This window comes from Neolamprologus multifasciatus, chromosome 17 (assembly GCF_963576455.1).
Source record: "Neolamprologus multifasciatus chromosome 17, fNeoMul1.2, whole genome shotgun sequence".
Classification (NCBI taxonomy): domain Eukaryota; kingdom Metazoa; phylum Chordata; class Actinopteri; order Cichliformes; family Cichlidae; genus Neolamprologus; species Neolamprologus multifasciatus.
Genome location: NC_140455.1, coordinates 14243112 through 14263983, shown reverse-complemented (window position 1 = coordinate 14263983; position 20872 = coordinate 14243112). Strand labels below are relative to the sequence as shown.

Here is a 20872-nt window from a genome sequence, read left to right as displayed (position 1 = left end):
TTCTGTAGATTAGAAGTAATGCAGGTCGTTAATTTCAGTTTAACAAACTTGGGATGTTCTGTGTGAATGCAGTGCAAGAAACAGACATGCGATGGATATTTCCTTGGTAATACCAGTCCAGTGTAATAAAGCCCTGTTTGCCTGGGATTAGTTTGAGTTGAATTTAAAACTAATCCTCTGGGAATTCCATCTGTGGTCAGCTGCATGCCTAAAATGAATCTTAATAGACTTCTACAAAGATTGTTCCTGTTGAAAGGTATCCCAATGTTCCTTAAGTAGTCCTGCCATGGATGTTCTCCATCATATCATCTTTTGAAATTTTATTCTTCAATCAATATATCTTCATGCTCCGCAGCCAGACATGCTCTTTGACATATGTGGACAAAATGCTGTCTAACTTCCATTTAAAATTGCCAACACCACCCTCTTGTGCACATGAAAACACTGAAATATGGAAGCTAGTTTTTGATGGAATTTGGAGTTTACAAATTAGGAATGGCAGATTTGGGATTAAGATCACTGACCACCTTAGTCGTAGCAACATACCAAAGACCCCAGGTAATCCTGGTCCTTTGTAAATAGAAGGGTAGTTGCTGCATTACAAAAATTCCTAGTGCCATTGTTATTAATTATTTCTTGCTCTAATATATGATACAGTGATTTTTAAAAGATTCATTTGTGTAAATATTACAGCCAAATCTGAGATGAGTTTATTAACTGTGTCATCATACCTTTACTGTTTATTGTCCATTAGTTATGTTGCCATGTCATTTGATACATTTAGTTCAGAGTGCCAGATGTGCTTTGCAAATTGTAATTAAATTGCTCATTTTTTGGCTATGATCCACTCTGATGATGAGTCTGGTGATCGTCTTGTCGTGACATGCATCAATACAATAACATGTTGGCTTCCATTAAAAAGGCTGTTTTGCATGCAGTATACTTCCTAATCTGTACTGTCCTTTGCATCCCATGTTTGTGCTGCAGAAAGATGATGGTAAACTTTTATTAGTGCCAGAACATCAAAAACCTGGCAGCCCTGCACAGTTCTTGTTGCTTTTATTAGTAGAGTGATCGCATAAAAAGTCTGCCAGCTGACAAAGCATCAACTCATGTGTGGCAGTGACCCAAGTATATGCAGCTTCTGAATGGTTCAGTATTCTGAGAGATCACTGCTTCCATGACTCTCCTGCTGCTCAAGAAAACTGCAGCCCAAATCTGATGCAGTGTGCTTTTTTATGGTGCCACATGTGCATGAACACACATGTTGCAAAAATGGGCGTATGCGCACACATACCCACATTATATTGAAAGATATAAATGTTGGCTCAGCCTCCGTGTAGGAAAGTATGAAACGTTAGGGCTGAGATCAGGGCTACTTGATAAGACACAAAGTACTCAGCAGCTGTGAGACCCCTCCTTATTTCCCCTGCTGCATTTTGCATACAGGCAGGTTTTGTCACTTAGTGTGAGAGGAAAACATCTTTTGACCAGTATGTTGACAATTTTCCCGATGCCTTTCTTGCTCATTGTGCTCGACATTTCTGCGCTAATATAATAAGCAATTACTTTGTTTATTTTAGTGCGTCTTTGTGAGGTTTTTTTTGATACCTTGGTTTCTGGTGGTGTACAGGCTTGCTTTATGAATGTCTCACATTCATAAACTATATTTGATTAACTATATCAGCCACTATACAGTTTTTCTTCATGCGTTCATCATATACTGTAGCTAATTATGTGTTTTCAGGTGTTTGAATAATCTAAAAATTATCTGTAGCATCTGACTGTAGTCAAGTACATTCAGGAATCTTTTGCTCCCTAAACCAACAATTTCTGGAACAGAGCAGTTGAATCAGATGTGTTTCATGCCTGCAGAGCTGAAGATGTCATTTTTCTACTTTTACAATAATTTGTTAAACATGTTTCTCATTTTGTTGTAACAAGCTGTGTGGTCAGTAATGAAATGCAGCCTGCGATCTACTACTACTACCATACTTTAAAAAAGATTCATTTTTAACTTTTGTCTTAATTAGAAAAACAAGAACTATGTAAGAATTTCTTCTTAAATAGTTAAATTATGGTCCCGATCAAAAGTTTAAGACCACTTGAAAAATGGCAAAAAATCATATTTTGCTCGGTCGTATCTTAACAAGGTTCCACGTAGAGCTTAAACATGCAACAAGAAGAAATGGGTACGTGACAAAACATTTTTTTGAGCATGCAATTTATTGAAAACCATGCTTGAACTGAAACAGACCGTTTTAAAATCGAATCCTAAATACTTTTTTTCATCAAATCCAAGTTAGAATTGGTAAACTTAGATGAAAATTAACAAGGTCAATTTTTTGAGATATGACTTGAAAATACCAAAGCGCTTCCCCGTGGTATCATAAATGGTATTATGTATATACAAAATATTTTCCTGGGCATCAGTAGTGAGTTTGAAGCTTTTCTGACACTGGGGTGTCATGTCAGGAATGATATGATAGACTGAGAATGAGAATAGACCTATGCCTGTAGTAATTATAATAATGCCTAATGGAAATAATGTAGTATGCTAGCTTTGTACTACAAAGCCTGAGAGACCCTGATTGTTCTTTGACTTGCCATTACTCCTTAAATTATAAAGATGGATCTTATTCATTGAACTTAGCTTTTGTTCTTCTCAGTGGCCTAGATACGATAAACATTATGATAAAAACATGTCTCATTGATCTCAACATTATTGCATCATTCACACAGCAAAGTTATTTATTTATTTTATTTGCTGGGACAAATCCAGTTCAGGTTTAGGTACACCTCAATAAATCAAATCATGACTTGAGGATTTCCTGTGTTGTACGCAGAGACTTAATGTTTCCAGGGATAAAATTTTGTGTAATCCTCTGATTCTTGCAAATTAAACGTTGAATTAACGAGCTGGAACTTGGCTCACTCTGGTCCAAACTGCAGCACTGACTGTGGATCTTTCTGCCATTCTAGGGACCATTTCTCACTCTGTTTTCTCTGTTTTCATGGCTCAGAGCTTCTTAGTTACCAAAAGCTGTGGTGTTTTTCAAGTTTTACAACAGGGGTTATTGTGTATTTCTGCACATATTTCATATGCGGTTTTCTATCTTTTTCAGTCAAGCGGCCACATTACAAGAACACATTTATATAGACACAATGGAATCGCATGGCCAGAGTAAAACTTTCAAGAGTCAGTCATGTTTTTGGGAAAATTATTATTTTTTTTATGTTGTCAAATCTTAAAGTCAGCATAGTTGTGGTTCATGCAACAAAATAAGATTTTTCCACATACTTTTGGTATAATTACAGAAAATCAAATAAACTTCATTATGATTATCTCCAAAAATGCAACCCAAAGAAGCCAAATGTTAATGCCAGGCTATAAAACATGATCCAGTAATAATACTGTCAGTTTATGTGGAGCGAGCAGAGATCTTTTGGATAATGTCAGTTACATCCATTCATTTTCAAACTGAGCTTCAACGACGGGTAGAGACTCGAGACCAGGTGTCTCCACATAACACACACCCCTCACATCTGAACACACATGATTGCACACGCATTGTTTTGTGTCTTTCAGCTGCTGGATGAGAGCCAGACATTTAATGAGCTTTATCTGTGTGGCAGAGGCAGGCAGCTATATGAAAAGCTATTTAATATCTCAAACCACTCTATTGTTTCTGGCTGGCTGGTCTGAATTGTAATGGAAGTTGTTGTTGTATTTTTTGTGTTAGGCTCTTCACCAAGTACTTTTTATTCCAGCGTTGTTGAGCTTTTCCTCCCACAAATAATTTTGTCAGTGCGCACAGAAGAGGACGAGGAGGTGAGATGTGACATTTTACTTTGTGACATATTCTGAATGCACCCCACTGCTCGCAAAGAAACCTCCCTCTTCTAACATTTTCACTGCTTATTCCTGTCTCCTCTCACTGTAGCCAACAATGTGGCTGCATCCAAACTGCTCCACCTACTAATGAAGAGATCCACAGCAACCATCTTATTATCTGGCCTGTGGTTCAACAGTGGGTTATTTACTTCATGTCCCCCAGCGTGACTGAGCAGGCCAGTGAAGGTCACCTCACACTAGGAGAGGGAGGCAGGCTGGAGATTACCTGCTGAGCCTGACCTCAGATTAAAGCACACCTCATCTATCATGCTTTCTTTCTTTGTTTTCATAGTTTTTTGTTACCACCCTAATCTCATGGTATGTCATAGTGTTATGGTGTTGGTTTAAAATGCACGCCTTCCTCTTTTGGAGTTTTGTTTTATTGCATCCTGATAGTTGTATCAAGTATTGTACAATTAAAGGTTACTGTCAGCTACTCTGACCTCATATTAACTTCACACCCAGGTCACATGGCTGCAATCCAGAGATTTTACTCACTTCTCCCAGGGTGACACATCATCTTTTACAAAAACAGCTTTGCATTAGATTCATTTAACAGTGACGTGGCTCTGATATATCTGATATACGCATGGAGCTTGCGGCTTTCATTCCTCCAGTGTCGTGCACTGGACTTTCTTTTAGTTTTTGTGCTTCAAACCTGTAAACTTGTGACTACGCCCACTTAGAAATATTTATCTATCAATCTATCAATCTATTTGTTGAGTTGTGAGCAGCAGAAACTAGAGTGTGGCACTTCTTACTGTTACATTTGATCTGTATTTGAGCTGTTCCTGACAGTTGTATATTGGATGCTAAAAGATGGCGATCTTTTGAAGTTTCTTTCGTCCTTTGTCAAACTTCATATAATAGTTTACCACGTTTACTGGATAGATAACAGAATGTATTCAAATATCTCCACATTGACTTAGTGAGACGGTGCAGATGTGGAACATTTGTGGGTGTTTTTTGCATACTCTTCTTCTTCTTCTCCTTCTTTTCCTCCTCATTCTTTGTTCCTGATCACACTGTTTATTTGGGTGGGCAAGTATGACCTCATGGTGACCAGACAGTGGAGTTACTTGTCTGTTTGGCTGGGTGTACGCAGAGAATGGACACATCTTCACACTGATTTTAAAGTTTAGTAGTGACTCAACAGAGTCCTGGAACATGTTGAAAGGCTTGTAGCTGGGTTTATAGTTTACAGGTGACCTGGCTTCCTGTGATGTGATTACTGCTGTTCAGAAAGCGCACCTTACAACACAAAATAGCAGCGAGATGAGAGTTAGTCTTGGAGCGTTTCAACAGTCATCAAATCAGTTTGAAGACTGCTCAAGTTTAAGTGATAAACAATTGAAAACATAGAAGGAAAATCTGATGCTGTAGCAGCTGGAAAAATACCTCTTAACTTTTGATCCTTTATCTTGCTTCATGCTAGTTAGTTCTTCTGCTGCTGGTGTGTACCATAGTAACGTCCTGAAAAGTGCTTTCAATCTGCATATTTGAATAGCTAACAACTTGTAATTTACAAGTCATTGGCTATTGGGGCTTGCAGTGAATACTAGTCTAATTTTTATATTCTACATTTTCTGTTAATATATTTGCTCTGATACAGACTTTTGGATGCACTCTTCCACAGTCCAGCCTTCCTATTGTTCCCCAGACGTAATCCTTTTCAGCACAACCCCATTTTAGATTTAAATTCTTTTATTCAGTTACTGCTATTAATAATAGTTAGTATAAAGTGGCTTAAGTATTCAGATTTAAGCATTTTATCTTTTTTTTTTTAATGCCTTGAGCAGCGATGGGTGAACGACGTGAATGTTTTATCTATATTAGAAGTACAGAGCCAGTTTACAGAAGTGTCAAATGCTGGATCTGACCCATATTTTAACATTTGATTGTTTTTGAGAAATAAGATACTGTCGAGTCATACAAAAGAAGGAAGTTCTGACAAGTTTATTGATGCTTTGATGGGCAGGACTGTACTCTGTGTCCTGTGATTGAGTTTTCTGTGTTTCCCTATCTCTCCCTGTCTCTTTCTGTCTGAGTATTTCTGAAAAGTCCAAACCCGTGTGGAAAGTACAGTTTGTGCTCTATGAGGTGTGGGCGTTGTCTGCAGTGCAAGAAGAATGTGTGGTGAGGTCGTTTTCTTTAGTCCAGTGTCTGCAGTTCTGTTAGAGAATGAACCTGCAGCCAATTCACAGGTTGTAATATAGTCATTTGTTACTGAGTTGCCACGGTTGCCATGGACAACAGCACCCAGAGGCAGAGATGATGGGCTCTTACTGATTAACCATGAACCCCTGTTCCTCTGTACAGATAGCGGTCTCACTGGGAACAGTTGCCTTGATTTTTGGTTCCAAGTCACTGTTTGAAAAACAATATTATTTTTCCCATTTCATTTACTGCTGGGGCTCACCAGCTTTTAAACACTAAATGCCGTTTGTGAGCCTTTATATTTTACTTAAAGAAATTGGAAGGAACATTAAGCCCACGTAAAGTGTCAGTGAGATGATGTGGTTGCTTATGTTGAAGTAAATGAGCGTGAAGTTAGTGATGCCTGGAGCTGTCATTTTGTGGCAACACAAAAAAAATTAGAATATATTTTCCTGACAGGTTTCTTGCGTGTCATGATCTCAGTGAGTTTTTTTCCTCTTTAATTACAATAAGTCTTGTGATTTTGGTATTTCTGCTCATTTAATTTTTGTTCTCCGTGGTGTTATATGTGGGACTGAGGATTGTCATTTGGGATTTTATGACTTGTTTTTGGAGTTAGAGCTTTGCATGTGGACAAACAGTTTTCCACAAACCACAGCTGAGGATAGGCAGCAGCTGTCCTGGCTCACTTCACCCTCTCTGCATTGCCTGCTTCGGTCTCCATCATTCACATCCATCTGTCTGACTACTTTCCTCTTTCCTGTTATTGCTTTCTTCCTGGCTTTTCATTTCTGCATTCGTTCTTCTGGCTCAAATGCAGCTAGAATACATCAACCTTGTATTAACTCTGATTACTAGCTTTGTATTTACACACAAATGCATGTGTATATACACACAGAGTTCTTATGAGGACACTCCTGCCTCTTCACCCACTGACAGAGGGGAAGTATATATGATGCAACGTTATCCTGTTCAGACAGAATTTGTTGTTGCACAATTTCATGATGCAACATACTGAATGATCTTAGCTGGCTTACTGACCTGTCTTTTAATGCTGGTTCAAATATGTTTATGGTAGCAACTAAACATTGCATTGCGTTATGTTACATGAGCGCTTCCCTGAGGCCTCTGGGTATCATTCCTGCTCCCGTATGGCCTTCGGGAAACTAGCGTGTCTGCAACCGTCGACTGCAGAGCATCCAGTCTTGGATCAACTGCACGTCTAACTCTTACAGGGATGCGTTGTTTGGCTCGTCAACATATCTGTTGTAGCAGTATTGTATGCTGCGTTGCAGATACTTTGGCCAAATACTGGTGACATAAATGAAGCAACTCAACCCGTGTGAAGTATTTTCGGCTGGGCGTTTTGTACCTGAAGTTGTGTGTTTTGACCAACACGTGAAACCAGATATTTAAAGAAAGTTAATAAATGGCCGTTACTATCTTAGTGAGTCTTTATTATACGGCGTACCACAGAGAAAAGCCTGTTCTGACGTTTGGCTCTGTGGTTTATTTTGAGCACCTGACGTCTCTTTTTGCTTCTCATTCATAAACTCTCTCCATGCTCTTTCACATGATTCTTGCTTAGGTTTTAGAAGAGGTTTGTTGTGTCTGTGTCTGTGGTGGGGAACTGTTTACTGCAAATTTTAAAAGTACAGTTTTCTGCTCCGTGTCAGACTTTTCAGAATCGAACAATGTCCACGCCACAGAGGTAGCCGCTCGTTGAGGAATGAGCTCGTCCATTTGTTTTGACTGGTCGCTCTGCGGTGCCGTGGCAACTGTTGCAAACTGTCATCAAAAGCAATGAAAAATGTTGCAGTGAACGGTGTGGTACTGAGATCACCTGACACAAAATGAGGGTTGAAATGTTTGTTCAGTGATGCTCGTTCACAGTGGATGAAGATTTACTCCTCTCTTAACACTGGCATCATTCAAAGTCACTCCAAAAATGTAAAATCTTTCAAGTATTTTACCAGACCACCTCTTTGTTATGAAATAAAGATCTAAGCACATAAAAGCAGAGTTTAAAAAATGAAATTTAAATCTTTTAACATGTTGTATGTAACATTACACTAAAAATTTGAGATACCCAAAAATCTAAAGTGAGCTTGTTGACCATTAAACTAGACTTAAAAAAGCCTTTCACATAACATCAGTTATTTGAATCTTCTTGTATTTTCTGCCTACATGTATGTGCCACATGTCTATAGTAAACGTGATCTTCTATTGGCAAAGAAAGCTTAACAAGTAAAAATGAAGGGAATAATAGAAAAAACTTGCTGGCCTGTTAAATTCTGTTTGACTGTTGACTGCAGCGCACTTGTACTTCTGCTGTGGTCAGCCTGAACACCCACAAATGTTGGATGCTATGGCAGTTTCCCCACTAAACAAAACATCAACAGCTAGAAACCTGCTGTTTAACCCTTCACTCTGCACGCTGCTCTGTGCTGTGTTCTTGCATCGGCAGCATTTCACTTGCAAGTGCTTGTGGTAATTTTGCAGCATTTCCTTAGTTCATTGAACAGTTAAGGCACCCTGATCATGTTTTGGATCTGTCGGTGTCTAAAGACACCGAGAAGAAGACATGAGAAGTCATGTAAAAGATTGCATCATTATTCATGTTGTTGTTATTATTATTATTATTATTATTATTATTATTATTATTATTATTATTATTATTATTATTAATAATAATAATAATAATAATAATAATAATAATCTATATATTCATGTATTTGTTTATGTTTTGCTGTGTGGGTGTAAGATTCAGTGAAGTCACAAGGCTGTGGTTGAGCTGCTCCACTGGGGACAGTTCCACTTACTTAACTCGTGTAATGCACGAACCACTGTAACAAGTTTTTTTTTTACTCTCTAAATGATAGAGGGATCATCATCCTTGAGCTAAGCTGGGAGCTTGTTTTCAGGTCCGCTTGATGACAGATGTGATGGATTGTGGTCTGGTGTATGTTACATTAAAGTGTGGCTTAGAGCTCTGTGGGACATGACAAAAGATTAATGTCGACCCAAATGCAGTGAAGCAGGAGCATGAGTTTGGAGGGAGCTGTGAGCTGGAGAAGGAAGAGAGAAGAGAGGAAAGGAGAAGAAGGTTGTGAAAAACTGGTTTTACTTCCTTCTTACGGTTATGGGTCTGTTGTTTGTTGAATTACGTTAGCATTTGTTATTCTTAATTGGTTTTAAACTTTTTAAAATCTCTTTCTGAAAGCTTTTCTGAGTGTTCATGTGTGTTTTAACCTTCTTTGTGGTGTAAACATATATTAATTTGGTTCTTTTTAAGAACTAAACTCTAATACCATACACATCACTGGATTTCAAAGGTCTCAAGAGGCAACAATGGCCCTCTCCTTATCTTCTTTGGTTCTTACTCTCAAACTGTTATCCTGAAATACAAGTTACCACGTACCTATGCAGTACTGTACATTATGCTTTAAAAAAGGGCCTCATTTATCACAGATGGGTGCTTTGAATTCTGAATAGAAGTTCTCAAAACAAAAATACAAAAATAGTCTTTTTATAGCAGATACCATTAGAATACCAAAATCAGTTTCTTACGTAATTTTGTCAAGTGAGTAAATGTTCCTGTCCTCCAACCTTCTGTCCCTACCAGCTGACTAAAAGGTAATGTCACTTAAGCCCTTTTTTTGTTGCTGTTGCTTTCATACATTCATTCATAAACTTGCTGAATGTACTTACAGAGCTGCGTTACATGCTTAATGCACCATTGGTAGTGACCACTGCAGAATGCTTTGTTCATCAACGTTTTGTATTCAAAGAGGAACAGGTGGCAAAGTCAACGACATGCCAAAAACTCCATGTCCTGGAGTGGCTACTGCAGTCTGGCTCCAAAAAGTCAATCCCTATAGACACCTATGTTAAAATGTAAAAACCTTACAGCAGTAAAAACATGTTTACAGCGTGAAACAAGCAAACAAAAAAGCTTTGGGTTCTATGGATACCTTTGTCCTTTGTAACAGCTTCACAGTCAGTCCATTTATACAGTATCTGTTAACTTGTTCATCCAGACTTTGTTAAGGCTTAAAGGTAGAGGTGTGGCTGATTTGATTGACAGCTCCATTCTAGGTCTCACCTTCAGTTTTTCAAGTCACATTGTCACACTTGAACTGTCCGTGCCTTTGGAGCATTTTTATTGGAATTAAGTGTCAAATAATACACAGACTGGCCAAGAAATTGTAGTATGTTATTAATCATTTTCTTGATGCTAGTTGGCACTGATGTGCATTTCTGAACCTGTACAGTTTGTGGATGTAGCACCAAGCTAACTTTGCACCCCACCATCAGGAGTAGCATCACTGTAAATAATACATCCTCTTGTCCCATAACTGATTTCCCTTTGCAAACAAAACTTTCCTTTGTTGCAGCAGGTAGAACTAATCGGCTCCATTAATACCTGGACACCCATCACAATTGGAAATGTATCTAGCTCTCATCTGTGTTTACTTCCCAGTGTAAAGCTGACTCTGTGACAGTGTGTGTGTGTGTGTGTGTGTGTGTGATGGATCACAGCTGATGCTTCTCTCTCTCTCTCTCTCTCTCTCTCTCTCTCTCTCTCATACACACACACACACACACACACACACACACACACACACACACACACCTCTTTCCTCTTTGCTGTCTTCTATGTTAATACATTTCATTTTAGTCTCTACAAGAAGCTTGGATCAGCAGATTACTTGTAATCACAGCTTCCTTAGCAGATTGCGATCTGTCTGCCACCTGCTGGTTGCAGTTGGAGTTGCAGCAAGTTGAATGAGGGCGACAATCAATTTAAATGTATTCAGCCAGTGCTGCAGTGCTCTGCGTGTCTTGCGGGGAAGAAAAATCTGTGTAATCACTGACTTTCCTTCCCCACAAGGCATCCTGTCATTAGTTGCACAGACGTGGCTGTAGCAACTCAAGGTGTCCATCAACAGTGGTGCAATGATACACAGTAATCAGTCTTACATTGGCTAGGGAGAGTTGTGCTCTCATTGCAAGCAGAAACAAGGCACTGCGATTATACTGTTAGTTTTTGTTTTTCTTTGTCCACTTCAGAATCAATGTTCTGTATCTGCTGCTTCTTTCTTCTACTAGTTGTACTTCATTTATCTCTCTACAAAACCTATGAGATTTAGAAACACGAAAATTCATGACATGCTTCTTAACTGTAAAACAAATAAGTAAATAAAATAAGAGACACTTTAAGTGGCGAGAGAGAGAAAGTGCACGAGAAAGGAATAATCACTTGGTTGCAGTCAGGTTATCAATCCATGTCACAGACTGTATTTGAAAGACGGACAGAGATGTCACCCACTGGTATGGGACTTGAAGAATCAGCATTAGTATTGAAGCCATTGCAGCATCCTTGTATTGTGCAGAGATACAAATACTGATAATAGTTGCTATAATTTTACCCAGAAGTCTGCATATTGACATGTTGAATGAATTAAAATGAAGCAGGCTGACTCCTGCTTGCCAGAAATGTGTAGCGGTTCATGCATGAATTTATGTGATGTATTTTCAAGTGTCCCAGTCATTGTTGCCTGTGGGTATATTTTTGTATAATATATTTCTTTTGTGTGATTCTTGCCAACAGCACCGCATGCAAATATGCTGTTTACCTCTTATATGTTGTTGACCTGTTGTGACAGCTCTTCTAAGCTCTTCTTATAATCTCACACAGTATTCAAACAGGCAGAAAAGCTATTAAAGTAGCTTGCATTGGGAGACTTTGGATAAATGCACATTTAAGAATTATGTCTGAAATTTTTTTTTTTCCAGAAAAGTCTTCAGTGTCTCATCCTCAATGAATTCTGGCCTTCATAGAAATGGCGGAAGTGTGAAAGTGTTTTGTGACTGAGTATAATGTGTGATTCTATCCGAGTGGCGGCTGATGTGAAGCAGCACGCGCATAAGGTTTACATATTAATACTGCATGGAGGTACTGAATATTCATCTTCTGCTGTAATTCATTACTGCAGCTTTAAGTATTGGTTACAAGTTGCACATGATTACACTGTGTTTAGTGGGTTTGAGGGACGCGGTTGGAGACTAACGGAAGCTTTCACTAAAACTCCTTCATACATGTGGCCGTCTGGGAGCTCTGTGTGTGCATGTTGTGAGCTGTCCAGATGTTTCTGGAAAAGCCTTGTCAAGCATTGGGCTGCGCGCAACGGAGAGGAGGATATGAGCCCAGGCAGGCCCTGTTTCCATGGCAACAAAAGATATTTCCAAAATCATGTGAACCTCCTGCGTTTGTGTTTATGTGTGTTGGCTGTACTTGGGGATATCAAGGAAGTCCAGAGGAACCTTCTTTTATTAAACTGACAAACTGAATTAGGCTGTCCACTTGTTCTGCAGCTGCAGAGTTTTGATGGAGAGGCTGTTGTGGCTGTAAGTGTTAATGACACAGCAAGCATGTCTTGTACTGTCTGTCAGTTTAATAGCATGGGAAACAGTACAGTGTGTGTGTGTGTGTGTGTGTCTGATGTGGTAGTTTGAGAAGTAGATTTGGTGCTAGTGGGTGCTTTGCTTTAATTTTGGCTGTAAGCCTACATTCATGGGGATTCTTTCTGCACTATTGTGAGTTTAAGTTACACAAAACATTTATTTTTGAATTTTTTATTCCTAAATATATATATAAAAAAACCCTCAACTGTAACTTCTAAAACTTTGTCAATAACTAGAAAGTGTAGATGAGCATCAAATCAAGTAATGTGTGTCCCTTTGTTTTGTGTGTAAAATAAATAAAAATTTCGTTAGGCTGAAACTGCTATTCAAACATCTGCAGTGTTGTCATCTGTGTTGTCACCCAAATAGCATCTTCTTCTTCAGTGATGTCTCTACCCTGCTATCTTTTACTGCTTATTTAATCTACATAATTTAGCCACAACATTAAAACTACCAGTAGGTAGTCTTTTCTTTCCTCTTGCGTATATTTGGAACCAGCTGAAACTTTAGATTTTCGACCTTGGTGGCTGTAAAGGATATCAAGGAAACATGGGGAAAAAAAGATGAATCATGTGTCTTACTTTAAGCTTTGTGACTCTACTTTTATGGCAGAGATGACATCTGATTCTGCTGAGTTTGACCAGAGGTTATTTGAGAGCAGTATGACCCAACACATGTGAGCAAAGTCTAATGTTTCTTGTTCTTCTTTCCTCCTCATCTCTTTCCAGAAGGAGTTTGCAGCTCCTCCTCCTCTGCTCTTCCGGAAGCTGAGTAATCCTGACCTATCACCCGCGGCAACTGCTGCTACCAAATCCAAACTGCACCGACAGCTGAGCCAGGATGAGAGTCGGGCCCGACGTAGCAGCATGGCCATGACTGGTAATGAACACGTATACACACCTGCATATCTGAAAACAGGACAAAATCCCTTGACCAAGATGTCCATGTAGATGATGATGTCTATGTAGGATTAGTTTTTAGGTTAGGAAAATATAGAAATGTGTAAATAATAAACTAGGAGTGCATTTATTTATCAAAACATGAAGTTTATAATATTTAAAAGAAATATAAATTTATGTTTATGGCGTTACTCTCTAATATGAATATTTTGTATTTGCAAATATTACTTTTTATATATTAAGCTTTTGTTTGTAACTAGAAGCTCTAAGTCTAGTTAAATGTGGCCCTGCCCACACTTTAGCTGTGCCAGGCTCCTGTGTTATCTATGAAAATTCCACCTCACATTTACATCCACATTTTGCCAAAGAGAGGTCATGTGGTGACAATCCTCCTCCACCGAGGAGATCATGTTTTTGGTAGTGTTTACTATTCTGTCTTTTAACACAACAGGTCAAAAAGTTTGGATGAATTCTGATAAAATGTCACGGGGGCGTAGAATGGCCTCATGATATCGTTCCAACGAAATTTGGCTTATGACCACAAGGTCTTCAAGGTCAGCTTGAAAATGTATCAATATATAGAAAGTACCATCTAAGGAGTTAAAATATCATGTCAGATCTGACCTTTGACCTGGCCTTCCAGGGCAATAGATTGATCTAAAGGTCAAAGTGATGAGGTTTGAGATGTATTTCCTCTTTGCCCCCACCTCCTCAGGTAAACAGCTGCTGCCTCTGTCCAGCAGTCTGCATGCTGGAGTTAGTCAGCTGGCTTGTCAAGGCAACTCTGGGACTTTTGGAGCACCTGGGGCTATTGGGGGAGCATCTGCAGGAGGAGAGGCCAACAACCTGGTCCGTATGAGGAACCAGGCTCTGGGGCAGTCTGCCCCTTCTCTCACCGGACTGGTCAGTATCAAAGAAAAAAATTGTGCATATGTTGAAAGGGAATCTACAAAACAAATCACACTTACAGTTATTTACACTCAGATTAAGTCTTGAAGAAGTAATCAGGAGATAATTGTGATTCTTCCAAATGTTCTCTGTGCCATCCTAGATATCAGCCAAGCCCAGTAGTGCTTTTTCAGATTACTTTCAGATTACATCACATGCAAAAATATTGGAGAAATGGTTCATATATAGAGAGAGAGTCCTACAATTAGCATGTAAGGTGCAACCTTATGACTGGAGTGTAAAAACAAGAGTTTTAAATATATTTGTGGTCTTAGGAAAATGAATGTAGTCTAAACGTAGTGTGTAAAGCCTGCAGACTCACTGAGCCAGTCCATCGCAATATAGATTTTGTGTGTTAGACTGAAACTGTGCCAGCTGACTGCAGGGAGGTAGACTGAGGATGACTCAGGCTTTTGTGTTTATGTGTGTGTCTGTGCGCGGTGTGCGTGCCACCAGCTCCACACACAGACACTTCCCATTCACAGAAAGGGCTGCACACTGCTGATACAGAAATGAGAGAGAGAGGATTTTTCATGTGATGTGTATATTTGTATCTGCATTTATGTGTTTGTTTGGTCAACGTGCAGCACAGTGCCGTGCTGACATCATAGAGCTGTAGTATGAATGAATTATGTGTAAATGCAGATTCCTGATGTTGATTTTTGTGTTCCTTTGCTCTACTGTGACCCCTGTTGGTTACAGGAGGGATTGAAGGACTCAAAGGGGTTTTCTGTCCTCTGCTCTATTATTTATCCAAAACATCCTCAGATATGTTGAAATCATAATTTTTGAACCTCTCTCAAAATCTTTAGCGTTTTCTGAATGAACCCTGACTTTCTGTTCATTCATGAAATGGATATTGTCTCTCTGTGTTTGCCATGCTTTAGAAGTGTGTTGACCACATTAGTAATTTACACAGTACCTTCCATTATTAATTTAAATTGTAATTTATTATTCATCTCCAGCCTTCTTCTCTGTGCACATAATGATTACACATGCAGTTTGAATCTGTCTCATGCATAGACATTAAGCTTCTCGTCATGTGAAAATGACGAGAAGCTTAACAGACTGCAGCTGAATGCTACCAACAGATGGCAGTGTTTAATAGGTAGAACTTCAGCATGCCATTAATCTGATACTGAATCCACTTTGTTGTGCCAGGTGTGTGGACAGTACATTTATATAATCTGTAGTGAGTGTGGAGAAAAATACATTAATCTAAAATGAATCATGTCATCAGTTTACTTTGGATATTTTCATAATTAGCTTTTCACTCTGAAAGTCTCTGAGAGGAACTGGTCAGTGCAGCCAGAAGCACATTGTACCATGGATTCAAAATGGAAAATACAATATGCAGAGATATTCTAGTTCAGCAAATAATCCCAGGTGGTTATTTCTCAAGGGTACGTTTATTAAAGTATTCTTGGCAGACTTTCTGACTTCTATCGCACTCACTTTTCTTGCATCTCTTACTAAACCAAGCTTCACACACATTATATTTTAGTCCAGTGTGACTCATCAGACTGACAGCTGTTAGTTTTTATAGTTGCATTTCATAGTTAGTCTATAGTCATAGGATTAGGAATAGGACAACCATCTGAGTCCTGCCATGTTTTATTTATGATTTATACTTCCCTTTTGCTTTTGGACTTTTAGTTAGGACTTCTAAAGGCACCTGTGTAATCAAGTGTAACACCTCAGCTTTAATTTCTAGGTTAAAAAGATCTGGGTTGTCACGTGAGTCCCTTCCGAGTGTTCCAGTTTCCTCCAGCAGTCCAAAGACATATATGAAAGGTTATCTGGTGATAAATTGGTAGTAAGATATGGTTGTGGGTATGCATTGTTTTCCATGGAAATTATAAGCAAATGTAACACATGACTGCTTAACACTTCAACAATAAAGTAACTTAACCTCGTAGTTCTTCCTGCACAATATTGTCAGGCGAACCAGTTGTGGTGTTTGTGGTGAACCAGTCTTAGTGTTTCCACCTTTAGTGGCAACAGTTTTCTTGCATATTTTACATAAAGAATGTTTATGCGGGTCACATAACAATCCATATGAATGTCCAGGGCCTTTTCTAGAAGAACATTGTGCTGTAACAAGATGGTCAGCTTGCACATCCCTAGTATTATTGCTTTTGTCAGGAAATGGCCCAAAGGGAAAAATGCACCTACCAAGTTGAAACTCGACACTTTAACATGTATCTTGTTACATATTTATCTTAGAAGCAGGGTGGATATTCTCTGCAAGACATACATGAATGCAAATAACTAAGATGGGAAATAAATAGAGCGGTGTTTCAACATGCAGCACATAGGCCGCACACCTGCTGTCTGCAGACATCGGGGCTTGGCCTAAAGGGAGCTTTACCATGCTGCTGTGTTAGAGCTGCTAGGGAACAGGCTGAGGCAGCTGCATCTTAAATATACATGAGGACATGTTGAGTAATTGCTGTGCTCGTACCGTATCTCCTCTGTTGTGACTAATGGGGACAGTGACGTAGACGGCTGGTGAAGTGGCATGCCAAACTTTGACATCAAAGATGACTAAGAAAAAAACCTCAAAAAACTATATCATGTTGTTTCAAGAAAATTTGCACTAAAGATATTTTTGACAATATAAAAGCCCAGCATCAACCAAAGAATGTTTTATTGATAGTTGCAGCTTGCAGGCAGCAGCATTTATAAGTAAATGAAGGGCATCCATTCTTCTTTCCTAATGAGTTACTGTCATTGAATATACACTACCTAATTTGAAACGTGAATCCTTTGAAACAAGGTGCCAGAAGCAGTAGGATTGCAGTGCAATAGTAGTGATACAGGATAATATCTCTACTGCCCTGACAATGTGCTGTACAGAATACACAATCTAGGCAGTGAGCAAAATACTTTCTATATAAAACACACAAGACAGGGGCCAAGGTTGAGGTTGTTTACTGGACCTCTTTTGTGAAACGTAAACAACTGGAACCGAGCTAGGTTTTTGTGTTAGCGACAGTATCTGGTGCTTGTTGGAATGTAAACGCTGATCATCAGTACCCTTTCTGCTCCAGTGGCTGTAAGAATTTCTATCCTAGAGAATATGGGCCAAGTGTAAGAAATAAACACTTTTTCATTTTGCCTTCCAGAAACACTATTGTTAGTCTTCTCTCTCTCTCTCTCTCTCTCTCTCTCTCTCTCTCTCTCTCTCTCTCTCTCACTCACTCACTCACTCACTCACTCACTCACTCACACACACACACACACACACACACACACACACACACACACACACTTTGTGTCTCAGGACACAGACATAATAAACACATACACTGTATACAGTATCTATATAAACAGCCATACTGGAGCCACATGCAGTTGTTTCCTTTATCTAAAAGTGGCTCTTATACAGTTTGTGATTTTATTATATAAAAATATTATTTTCAGTTGCTGTGGAGTCTGTCTGCTGTCAATAGCGCCATCTGGTGTCAAGGTAATAATAGGCCACATTAACACTGTTTCACAATAACATTTCCTTAGCATGATTTTCTGGAGCTTAACACTGCACATCCCAAAAACAAGTCCCAAAATGTACAATACCTACTTTTTTAAACAAGCTTTTTTTATAGAAAGTAAATGCATTTTTTACCACCATTACATACCTGTATTGTAACGGAACTTAAAATGGAAACGGACTGTATCAAGAGCTCTGTTAGTCTTACTGAGAATGCAAGGCATGTTAGACTACAAACGATTTATTCATATAGCTTATATAGCTTTATTCTTTTCATTTTGACTAGCTCACATCCCCGGTCATTTTAGAAACAACAAACATATATGTCTTTGGAATATGGGAAGAAACCCTCCAAAGCACAGGAAGAAGAACATGAGCAAAGAAAGAACTGGCTAATTCAAAATACCTTTTTTTTAGTAGAATATACAAATCAAGTTACAGTAATGTACAAAAGTCTTAAGTCTTGATATTTTGCTTCCAAGAAGACAGACATTGCAGTCATTTGTTAAAGGTGGTCTTGAGCAACAGTACTCTTTCAGTTTTCCTTTGATAATTGGCTACTTTTGCACTCATTTCCAGTCTTTTACCTGACAGTAATAAGAATGTTTTTAAGCCACTTGAAACTGATCTATAAATCATTCAAGTCTATAAAACAACACCTAACTCAAGGGATGAATGAGTGCTATGTCTGCATATACAGTGGTCCCTCATTTATCGCGGAGTTACGTTCTAAAATTAACCTGTGATAGATGAAATCTGCAAAGTAGCCAGCTTTATTTTTTACAATTATTATAGATGTTCCAAGGCTGTAAAACTCCTCACTACACACTTTATACACACGAACATTTTCACACTTTCCTCTCTTGTTTAAACACTCTCAAAGTTCAAGCCTTGGTAGAAAAATAAGTCCAGTATTATAGAATGAAACCAAAGATCAAAGCCTGTTATCAGGTCCAGAACATGGGAATACAGCAGCTGCCAGAGAATTAAACATTAATGAATAAATGGTATGGAAGTAGAGGAAGCAAGAAGAATGATTTGAGTAAAGTTTGACTTATCTGACTGTTTTGTTTCGCTTAATGTGCCTTATAATGGGATGAGCCTTATGGTCCCCAAAATATGGTAACTTCTACCTTCCTTTAGTATGTCCAGAAGTCCTACTTTTTGTGCGATGGTTAGCATCTTGCTCTGCCTTTTGGGTGCTACTGCAGGTGTCTTTGACGGTGCGAAATGTTTCGTCGACATTGTTGTGTTTGTTGGGGAGTAAACTTACAAACATACAGTACAGCACTTTAGAGTCACACGGCTAGTGACTGAAAATTTATGTAAATTTGACAAGATGAACACATTTTGTATTGGACAGGAGACACGACACAAGATTGATTGACACTGGTCTACAGCCAATCAGGATGCAGACGCAAAAGCGGAACCGCATTATCGCAAGGGACCACTATAACAGATAACTTGGCAAAGAACCACTTTGAAATTCTATCTCCAGGCACGTTGTTACTAGTGCCTAATTCTTGACATGAAATTAACAACAGCAGGCGAACACATCTGAAAGTCATGTCCTTAAGAAGTAGGAAAAAAATCTAGCAAAGACCTGTTTAAAAAACCTGAGAGGTACATCTGGCCCATCTGCTGCGTCTACCAAAGCCTCATCAGAAACGGTCTCAGCGATAGGGTGGCTTTCATTCTTTTCATTCAAGGGGAAAAGGGAAACATCGGTGGAAGCTTTGTCATGGTTTGGGAATGCATTTCGCCATGTCATGTTGGGATTCTTGTCAAATCAGAAGAAAATACTCTCAGATTTTGATCCACCATGCATGGTTGCCTGGAAAGCATCTGATTAGCAACAGCTTAATTTTTCAGCATGACACAAGATCCCCAACACACTGGAAATGCATTAAAAGCATACCTGGATAGAAAAACACACAGTTGAGCAGTATCAGTCAAAGATTGACCTCCGCAGAAGCAGCCTGGGTGAATGGAACAACAGGCAGGCAGCGTCTAAAGCAGAGCTTTGGAATGGCCTTCAAGAAGCTTTAGAACTATTTCCTGCTTTATAAATGTTATAAACAATAAATTGCGACACTTAGTCTGCTCAGCTCGACTCTCCAACAAGCGTGGGTGATATGGCCTAACAACTATATGATGGCATTTCAAGGACATTTTCGACTTACACTATTCAAATTAAAATAAAAAGAATACGATTTAAACAGGCGCACTGAAGAGAATTGAAGGAGAACGTAGAGTTTCTTGGGATTTGGGGTTTTTTGGGTTTGTGAAGTAATTTCTTGTAGTTAATTGAGAAGCTGAAGAAGAGTATTTGTAACCAAAGTGTTTGGCTGTCAAATGTGAAGGGCAGAGAGAACGCCGGCAGGGCCAGCCGCTGGCCTGACTTCCCATCTCACACCTCAGCAAATAAGAGATTCAGCATCTCCAGTGGAGCATGCTGTGATGAGATGAAAAATATTGTGTAGAAGGAAGGATGGGGGAGTGTGGGGTGGGCAGCAGTGTGACAGGCTGACTAAATAAATCAAGCAATAGCGCAATAACACAACTTGCACAGGGGGTACAGGAGGTGAGTGAAGGTGCTTGGAGATGGATGAATGCGAGATGGAGGTGAAATAAGGAGCTTTGTGCGGTCTTATGTACCTGCTGTCAGCTCTGTCAGAGGAAGTGCTTCCTATTAAGTTAATAGACTTTTTGCCCACACATAAGGATAGGATAATATAGGATGGGATATACTACTACTACTACTACTACTACTACTACTACTACTACTACTACTACTACTACTACTACTACTACTACTAATAATAATAATAATAATAATAATAATAATATTGAAAGGATTAAAAATCCTCTTCAGCATTTTGTTTATGATTAACACTTGGGATTGTGTCACTAATACACTGGAGGTGCGCCTCCTCTTGCTAAATTTTGCTTTCAGTCAGATATAACCTTGACATAGTTACATTAATACTGAGCAAAAATAAAAATCAGTAT

At 38.9% G+C, this 20872-nt stretch overlaps 1 protein-coding gene across 6 annotated transcripts in view; it reads left to right on the top strand.

Moving 5' to 3' along the window:
* Nucleotides 1-20872, top strand: part of mast2 (microtubule associated serine/threonine kinase 2) — a 146844-nt gene that overhangs the window by 9307 nt on the left and 116665 nt on the right. For 5 of the 6 annotated variants that reach the window (XM_085138331.1, XM_085138329.1, XM_085138327.1 and 2 more), the window contains exons 2-3: nt 13249-13399; nt 14135-14322. In XM_085138331.1, the coding sequence (XP_084994457.1) occupies nt 13249-13399; nt 14135-14322 (339 nt within the window). The remainder of the gene's footprint in view (nt 1-13248; nt 13400-14134; nt 14323-20872) is intronic. The other variant, XM_085138328.1, reaches the window with a different exon arrangement.